We start from the raw sequence: 10,036 nt of genomic DNA on the forward strand, positions 1-10,036 counted from the left end.
CTTAGGTTTCATTCACAATATTGCAACAGTGGTGCAAAATGATGCATCAGGACGACCCTTTTATGATAAATGAGCTGCTAGTATACTGCAAGTGATCAAAAACACACAATATACAAGTAAATGTGACCAAAACTGTTTCCTTAATTCAGAGGAACTATTTCTCTCTTTTTTTTATTTAAAGCATATAGTCTGTGCTTCAGGGTACACTGCAGTGCATTGTGTTTCACTGTACTATTCAGTGCATTGGGTTGCTATTACAATTAATGGCACGGCAATGCACTGCACATAAGGCAGGTACATTGCCATACAGTGTGGTAACCAAAGGGAATGCACACATTTTATAAAGGTTCCAAAAAAGAAATAGTTCCTCTGAATGAAGGAAACAGTTTTAGCTATATAGTCACATTTACTTGGCTATTGCCACAATTGCCAGTTAGTTGCCCCTAAATAGTTACAAAAACTTGCTTATTCCCCTTGTAAATTCACAATAGCCAATATTGTTCTGTATGACCATTTATTAGCCTCGTATTGTTCACAATTGGTTTCCTGCCTGCGTATTATAATTGCACGTTTGCTTCTTCTTGGCTCTGTAATATATACAATTGTCCATTTGGGGCTCATGTATTTTCGGGAAAACAATGTATTGGAATTTGCAGCTTTTCAGAGGATAATAACAATACCTTATTACAATAACTTAAGTCTCATGTAGACCTGTTACTAACAAAGCATACTGATATTATATTGTTTCACCATGGTCCACCACGCGCTAATAAATCCATGGCTTTTATTTTATGCTTGGTCGTAATTTCCCCTGTTTTTAACATGCACCTATTTTTTTATACATGAGTGATTTGTGCTAAATGGCAGCCATTTCAATTGTCTTATGTTTTTACAAACACCCACCCATTTATAGGAAGCTCTTATTCATACATTTGGCCTAAATGACGCACATATATCATGCATTGTTATGTGGTTTCCTATCAAAAATTTGTAGAGTTGGCGATAAAAGGTTTCATAGGGTTCTTTTTTTTAGCACCTTCTATAAAGAGGCACCCAATGCATTAAACATTGTTTTCTCTGCTGGTGCACTTGTCAGTGTCAGCCTTGATCATCAAAACTAAGCACTGGTCTAGCACGGGAGACCGAGGATCACCATTTACTCCAGTGTTTTTCAACCAGGATTTCTCCAGGGTTTGCTAGGGGTTTCTTCACCAATGAGCAATTTGTGACTCTCAGGTTTAATTACTGTAACACCAATGACTTTTTTGGCTATCTGTATGGATGGCACTCTTCCCACTGGCTAGAAATGTAAGAAGCATTTACTCCACTGATCACCAAGCTGGTGTACAGTAAGTAGGGGTTCCTATATGTCCTGAAAGTTGTTTCAAGGGTTCTGTCAGGTTAAAAAGGTAGAGAAGGCTGACCAAGTGGGTGAAACCTTGGGCTGCTTAAAAAAAACAAAACGCTGATATAAATTATATATGCATATATTTTATCTCAGTTAAATCCTATATACCATGGGTCAGCAAACTTCAGCCTTTAGGCCAGATACGGCCTAGTCAGTAGTTCATTCTGGCCTAACGACCCCTGGCTGATCCGGCCTAATGCCGGCCGGCAACCCGCTGCTCAGGGGGCGTTAGGAACTACCAGAGCAGCTGGAGCTCCGGAGCCGCCCCCATGCAGTTGTTCTCCTATTTACCGCGGCCTGCGTTGATACTTCCGCTGGCACGGTAAATAGGGAAAGCTGCCTGAAGGTAAATCCCTCTCCTCTGCAATGCATACTGAGGAGTGGGATTTCACTTCAGGGGGCGTTCCCTGGTTGGGGTGGGGCCATTATGGCAGGTCTGGCCTAGTGTGCTCCCGCCCACCCCATAAATGGCCTAGTGGCCATAAAACTTTGCTGACCCCTGGTGTGCTCCCGCCCACCCCATAAATGGCCTAGTGGCCATAAAACTTTACTGACCCCTGCTATATACTATTAAGAAAATAAAAAAAAAAATAAAATAAGAAAATAAAAAATTTCTCTTTATTAAGAAAATAAAAAAGCAGCAAAGTTTTTTAATGCCCAATAAGATAGTTATCACAATTTAATCACAGTTTACTAACTAATCCTAACTATTCCCTATGTAGTTTGTCAGCTTTCCCTTCAACAGCCAGGACACTATCTGCATGGAGTTTGCAGGTTCTCCCCGTGTCTGCGTGGGTTTCCTCTGGGTACTCCGGTTTCCTCCCAAAAACATGCAGTTGGGTTCATTGGCTTCCCCCTAAAAAAAAAAATTGACCTAGACTACATTAATGATATATGATTATAGTAGGGACATTAGATTGTGAGCTCCTTTGAGGGACAGTTAGTGACACAACTATGGACTCTGTACAGTGCTGTGTAATATGATGGCGCTATATAAATACTGTATAATAATAATAATACTTGCAGTGGAAACCATGCAGTAAGCTGTTCCTGGGTGAATAGAAAACTACTACTTTGCACCCATGAGTGGCTAACTGCACTGTAGCTATGTAGTTGCAGCTGTAGCGCGATTCTTTCTCCAGAGGAAAAAAAGTAACCCCATTCAGTTGTATTTATTTTCTCGTTTGCATTTGCACTCAAACTCACTGGGGACAAATCTGAAACCCCTAGGACCTGTCCTGGATCCATCATAGCAGCAAAGCTCTGGTAGAAATTCCTGTGACCTTACTGAACTGGATTAGGCAATAAATAAAATGTGTCTGTTGTTAAATATTTAATAACACGTGTCTGCACAAGCCCTGATAAAAAATCCAAGAGCGAATCAACGAAATTTGGAATACGTTTTCTGGTTCCGCCTTCCCTGGATTTCGCACAGTTCTCTGCAGCAGTGATACTAACAGCACACTTAACCTACCTAACTGTAAGGAAAACAGTGTAAACAGGTGAGTGCCTTTGGCATAAAGGACAGGTATACATAAATATCAGTCTAGTTTAGCATAGTGTACAGTTCTATGTATTTAATTTTATTTCACTATAGTATGTCGTTATATGTTTTTAAGACACTTTCATAAATTCATAAAAAAAAGTAAACAGCTTTAAAAAGTGCTTCCACTTTAGATATTTAGAGAATTGTAATAACATTTAATGTACAAGAAAAAACAAAACTTAGTTTTAAAACATCCAAGCAAAACCAAAAAAATTGGATATATTTGATATATTGTATATACAGAAAACACACTATAAATAACTATGTTGTCTACATATTACTAACAGTGTAAGCTTCTTTTACTATGTGGATTGTATATTCTCAGCTGAACACTTTGAAGATTATTTACTAAACTTTTTGTTAAATAATTAAACTTGTGAACTCTCAGGCATCATTCGATATTGGTAGCAAACCTTTAATGAAAATCGTCCAACCAAACCTCTTTATATTTTGCATTACTTTGTATTACATTTTTTTAATTTCACCAGCTTACTTTAGATATCTATCAAACTGATTGTTCATCAGAATTTGGTGACATTTTTGTTGTTTCAGAGACCTGTGGACATGTATATGAGGGTATGGGCATTTTCAGAACACATATGCTTTGGGTCAAACTTCACTAATGATTTTTTTACCTGATTTAGGGGTCTGTCTATTACCCTGTACTATTTAATCTTTTAGTCTTTTTCAAATTAATCCTTAGTAATGTAAAATTAATGTAGAAATTATAATGTAAAAAGTTTCTCGGTGCCAGCCTCTGATGAAGCACTGTTTTTAGAGTTGGCTGACCTGGCCAGTATTTACTCTCTCTCTGGGCCAGCGCTAGTAATACCTTTTACAAGCACATTGAGAGGCTGCAATGTTTAGCATAGATTGTAGAGGAGAGAGTCGGGTTAGTGGAATACCAGCGAGAAGGATGTTACAGTAGTCCAGACGAGAGATGATAAGAGACTAATCATTCCAATGAAATGTACTGTGCATGGTGGTTGCCATTTGTCAAATCTGTAGGAGGCTTATGATTTATTAAATCTAAATTAATATTTATGTTCTGGTTTGGCATAGCTGTTTTAAACTGCTCCCTGGTTTTTGATATATATCGGTAACTGGTAGGAGACTCTGACTCTGCATGTGAATCCCAGTGAATGAATGTTACTTCACCTACTGTAGCCAAATTTAAAATAAATTCAATAGATTTTAAAAAAATCGACAAAAATAAATACAATACATTTTAAAAAATGTGATCATCATTTGAGGCTAGACATAATTCCTTGCTGAAAGATTTAGGCCATTTACTGACAAATCATGTGTCTGTACATTAATTTAATTTCTTAATAGAAAAGAAATTAAACAGTGTATAACAAGTACAAAATGTTAAATGTTGTATATTAGCACATGTACCAAGACACTGATGATGTCCTACCAAGTAGAAAGTTACTGCTTCCAACATAGACAGAGCCCTCACCACGCACTCTGATGCAATTCACTCTAAACAGACTTAATCATAAAGGCTACTAAGCTTGTTTGTGGTGAAATGCATCATTAAAATGCTATTTGGGGTGACAGCATCTGTTCATGCCTAAGCACCCTGTTCCATATGTTAGTGAGCTCTGGACTCATCTGCACATCTGGCAGCATAGTGCCAGACATAGACCGTATTTTCCGGCGTATAAGACGACTGGGCGTATAAGACGACCCCCAGCTTTTGCAGTTAAAATATAGAGTTTGTTCCATTTAAAAAAAAAACAGTAACAAAGAAAATTTTTACTTTCAATAATAGAATTGTCTACCATTCTATGTAAAAATAGTCACACAGCGCGACCTAGTGGCTGATTTGTAAATCACGCTATTTTTTAACAAGCATGTAAATGTATACCGCATGGCTCACAGCGTTTCCCGAAGCTCTGCCGGCTGACCCAAACTCGGATCTTCTCCCCGTTCAGGGGATTGGTAAGTACCCGGTGTATAAGACGACCCCCGACTTTGACAAACATTTTTTGGGGTTAAAAAGTCGTCTTATACACCGGAAAATACGGTACATAATATTAAGGTTGTTTTTTTTTTGGCAGATACATCAAGGTCTATGGTATAAATTATATTTTACCAACGTGATCTTTGGTAATACCACTGCCTCTTAAAAATCCACCTTTATTCTGCTGCATAGAGAAGTCCAGTCCTATTCATTATTGTGTATGTCTGGCTGCACTGAGATCTTTGGATTTCATGGACCAGTTGAGGCCTAGACAGTGCTCTACACAAATGCACAGACTGTGCGGGGACCGCCATGATTTGTGCCACCATTGCCAGTTCTAGAACCAAGGTCAGGGCTTATATTGGCTTTACATAAATCTGGGATGTTTCTACCTGTCATCTAAATTCATCAACATATTCAGACATTTACTACTTAGTTTACTGCATATTTTTTTTTTAATTCTTTTTATTAAAAGATATCAAGAAACATACAGGGAAAAGAAAATAAAGTGGCCGTAACATACAGTTCAAAAAAGAACATACAGCAAGGTTAGGTTCTAACAATACATATCTTGTGGCTTAACGGCCAACCGCATAGAAATACAAACTTTGTAACCAACCCATTGTGCTTTATCAGTAGCAAGAACCATGATATCCTAAGGTTTTCGAAAACAATTTTATAAGAAAAGAAAAATAAAAGAAGGACAAACAAATTAACTAATTAAAAAAAGGAGTTAAGAATAAAAAAAAAAGAAAGAGAAAGAGAAAAAGGGAAGAAGAAAGGGGGAGGAAGGATGGGGGGGTTAAAGCGGGCATTGACCAGCTATAGAATCAATCACATCTCTGAAACAGTGGCAGAATGCAATTAGGCATCCATCCCAGAATACTCAGGTATCTAGGGGGGTGGTCGTAACAAACGGCAATATTCCTCAGTAGTGATAAAGTGGATCCAGTGGTACCAAGTCTGTGGTTCCGGGGGGAATCCAGGATCGCCTAGAACGGGAGACATTTGAGACGGGTATATGGTTACGTTTTGAGAGGAGAAGTACTTAGTGACCACTTTCAAGGTTTCGCCAATCAATGGATGGGTGTACATTGCCATCCTGGTCGCCGGTGTCGACCAGGCCAATGCGGCAATGGGGGCAGTAGAGCATGCATCCTCCAACCCAACCCACAGTTTGGAGCGGCTATTAGTGCACCAATCCAGCAGCCTAGACAAGTGCACTGCCTGATGGTTTAAAACTGGGTCAGGGAATGCCATTCCTCCGTTGGATTTGGGGAGTATCAGTAAAGTCATCCTAAGCCTGGGCGCCCCATTAAGCCAGAAATTTTACAAATTCCGAACGGAATTTTCGAAAGATAAAAAGCGGGATGTGTATTGGGAGTGCTTGCAGCATATACAACAGTCTAGGCATAACATTCATTTTAAGCACATTGCACCTCAACAAACCATGTAAATGTCATCTGTCTCCACCTCTGTAGATCACTTCGGATTTTATTTAATAGAGGGATAAAATTGAGATCTACAATTCGCGTTAGATTACCAGGAATCTGTGTGCCCAGGTAGGAGATAGCTGAGTTAGACCACTTGAAGGGGAAAGAAGGGGCCAAGGCCTCTCTAATTTTTCTGGGAAGAGTAACACTCAGTGCCTCTGACTTTTGCAGGTTTATTTTGTAATTAGAGAGCGAGGCATATCTGTCTAGCTCTCGCATAAGAACCGGCAAAGTAGTTACCGGTGTTGAAACATAAAATAAAAGGTCATCCGCATAAGCAGCTACTTTATGTTCAGTGGGGCCAATCTGGACTCCCTATATCTCCATTGGCAAGAATTATTCGTTGAGGGGCTCCAGGGTCAATACAAACAGCAAGGGAGATATTGGGCATCCCTGTGGGAGAGTTCACCATTAACCCGTACTCTGGCACTGGGGGAGGAATACAACGTTTCTATCCAGCGCAGAATACGAGGGGGAAGACCAAATGTGTCAATGTGGAGAACAGAAACGTCCAGTCCACCCGATCAAATGCCTTCTCAGCATCAGTGGAGAGGAGCATTAGAGGGGTGTTGTGAGTATATGCATAGTTAATATTATTCAGGTTACGGATCGTGTTGTCCCTGGCTTCCCTCATCGGGAGAAAACCGCTTTGGTCAGGATGGACAAAATCATTCAGTATTGGAGTCAGCCTACGGTATGCGCTAATATGCTGGCCAAAAGTTTCAAATCACAATTAAGCAATGATATTGGTCTATAATTGGAGCATAGGAGAGGGTCCTTGTCTGGTTTGAGTATCACCGATATGTGGGCCGCTAATGTGTCAGGAGGAAGAGTGTGACCATCAGTGAGCGCATTCAGCGTAAACTGGTAGTTGGCTGCTTTGTAGCTGGATCATTATGGTGAGCATTTTGAGACCAAGAACTAGTCTCCTAGTCCTCAGGAAAGCCTGGAATCCATATGTAGCCGCTTCTGGTGAACTATAAGTCTCAAACATGCCTAGTTTGGTCTCGGTGAACTTGGTATTTTGTGGTGTATAATATTCTGGGAGTTGACAGTTCATAAAACCTGTACTTATGAAATTATTATTAATGTCGAGAACCAGGGCATCTTGGGTGTGTCCACAGAGCATCATAATCCATGTGCAGCCCCCACCCTGCTGTCATTAGATTGTCCCATCTCAGTGGTTGGCATAGAAAGAGCCATGTAAGCCTAGGTTTATTAAATATTGGACATATTTCGGTGAAAAATGCCTAAGAATTATAGCCTACAATGTAAAATAAATTTCCACGCAAAAAAAAGTAACGCTTTTTGCATGGAATTTTGGACGGAATTAGAATGCTAGGGGGTTAATTTAACTGTTTAAATGACTAGCTATTATTTGTGCAAGAACCTTCATTTATTTAATATATACGTGCATTGATAGGGTGATATATTATCCATATTTATGTAGATAATATTATTATTCAACAATTCCATCTTGTTGCTAAGGACAACAGCACTGGCATATTGAGATCTGCAGGGAGCCCAGTGACTCTGACTAATAACTAGGACTTTACACAGCAACCTGGACCAAGGCAAACCAACTCTACCTAAGTATATTTCACAGTTTTTCTCTTTTTATTTCACCCTGTTGCTATTGTTCTGTTAGTGTTCTTTGATTAACCTTTATGTTTCTGTATTTGTTATGCACTGTTTTTGTATGTTTTTACTTTTTAAACACTATAAAAAGTTTAAGATGAATCTCTGACTGCTTTAGGTAGAATTAGTGCACTACTTCCTAGTTACTTGGTGAAGGACTGCGTAATATGTTGGTGCTAATAACTAGATAATAATAATAACATTTATTATTAGTATTTACGAACAATGTATAACTTTCAAACTTTAAGTTTTCTCTTCACTTTACTTTATAATATTTATTTCATCTAATTTTATGATAACAACTGACTATCCCTCCTTTTACTTCAATTTAGCTATAAGGATTTTTGATAGATTACTGCGATATTCACCCCTGAAGAAGTGGGTTCTCCTACCTTTGGGACTCTATGTTTATCTTATATGTATTCATACCAAGTTTTTTCTTTATTCATTTTGTTCTGAAATTGTTTGGAGTTTTTGTTATTGTTTTCTCTTTGTTTACCATGTTAGAGAAAATGTGGCTCCCTGTGCTGGTGGTGGTATTGGTTCTACTCTTCCTGTACAGACGGTACAAACAGAGTCATATGCTGGAAAATATTACAGATAAATATGTCTTCATCACTGGATGTGATACTGGATTTGGCAACATGCTGGCAAAACAGCTTGATAAACGTGGAATGAAGGTTCTGGCTGCCTGTCTCACCAATGCAGGAGCTAATGACTTAAAGAAGGAATGTACCAGCAGATTACAAACTGTGATCATGGATGTTACAGACAGTCAAAGTGTGTGTTCTGCTGCCACGTGGGTCCGTGGCATTGTTGCAGATAAGGGTAAGAACCTGAATTGTTTATTATGATTTTGTCATTAATTTATATACAAAACGGGATAAAGAACAAAGAACATAATTTCCTGAGTTCCTCAAAAAAATGTAAAGAACATCAAGACAAGGGATGGCCAAGGGAGTTTGTTTTGGAAAGTGGGGACATTTTCTCAAATAGTAGGCTGATTTTCAAAATTGATGGGGTGTCAGAGAGGCATGTGAAAATATGCATTTCATGTATTTTAGAAATGTTTTTTTGCTTGTAAAATACCCCCCTATATAGACACCTCAAAAAACTGGGACTGCCACTAAGTGCCACCACCATGAATATGAAGTTAGCAACCCCTGCAGATTAAAAATTCACACTGAAGTGACACTCACACTCAAGTGCCGAAATAACAAATCTCTTCTAGATTGGATGTGTTAGGTTTTCTGTTCGTAAAAAATTAGATAGGGTCACCCCAGCACTGGCAGTAATTTGCTTCACTTAAAAGCTCATTTAAACTCATTAAAAGCGGTCTGCAAGTAAATAAGAAAAAAATAATTATGAGAAACACTGGGTCTCATATACTTAAATTTTGTTTTCTGTTTTTACCTGAACTGATCAAGTTGGTGTTATAGTCACCTTAACATTCTCCTTTTACTTTAAGAGGGTTTGGGAGGATTTTGTAGAATGAAATAAAAAAAGAAAAGTGTAAAAAGTTTAATTTGGCAAGGGCATCTTCTCTTCCCTCCTGGCAGGTCTTTGGGGCCTAGTGAATAATGCAGGAATTTTATTGCCTATGGCCCCCAATGAATGGCTGACAAGAGATGATTTTCGCAAGATACTGGAGGTCAACCTTTTGGGAATGGTCGATGTAACAATCAACCTGCTTCCCCTTATCAGACAGTCCCGAGGTCGCATAGTAAATGTATCTAGTATTGCTGGAAGGGTTACACTGTGTGGAGGTGGCTACTGCTTATCCAAGTATGGCGTGGAAGCATTTTCTGACAGTTTAAGGTAACTTGTTTCACCTATAATACTTATATGTTATATATCTTGGTGTGCTCACAACAGTAGATGCAACTTTCCCAAACTAAACCTTCTGGAACCCAGCTATAATTACTATATCCACAGCTCACAGTATATTAGTATAGTGGTCAGTGGGAAGAATGCCACCCTTA

General features: G+C 38.8%; 1 protein-coding gene across 3 annotated transcripts in view; it reads left to right on the forward strand.

The window, feature by feature from the left end:
- The first annotated feature begins 2,797 nt into the window (after positions 1-2,797).
- Positions 2,798-10,036, forward strand: part of LOC140328415 (retinol dehydrogenase 7-like) — an 11,429-nt gene continuing 4,190 nt past the window's right edge. The window contains exons 1-4 of one of the 3 annotated variants that reach the window (XM_072407994.1): positions 2,798-2,910; positions 7,905-8,009; positions 8,562-8,882; positions 9,614-9,872. In XM_072407994.1, coding sequence (XP_072264095.1) covers positions 8,567-8,882; positions 9,614-9,872 — 575 coding nt within the window. In that variant the 5' untranslated portion in view covers positions 2,798-2,910; positions 7,905-8,009; positions 8,562-8,566. The remainder of the gene's footprint in view (positions 2,911-7,904; positions 8,010-8,561; positions 8,883-9,613; positions 9,873-10,036) is intronic. The other 2 variants (XM_072408013.1, XM_072408004.1) reach the window with 2 other exon arrangements.

The sequence above is a fragment of the Pyxicephalus adspersus genome, chromosome 1 (assembly GCF_032062135.1).
Source record: "Pyxicephalus adspersus chromosome 1, UCB_Pads_2.0, whole genome shotgun sequence".
Lineage (NCBI taxonomy): Eukaryota > Metazoa > Chordata > Amphibia > Anura > Pyxicephalidae > Pyxicephalus > Pyxicephalus adspersus.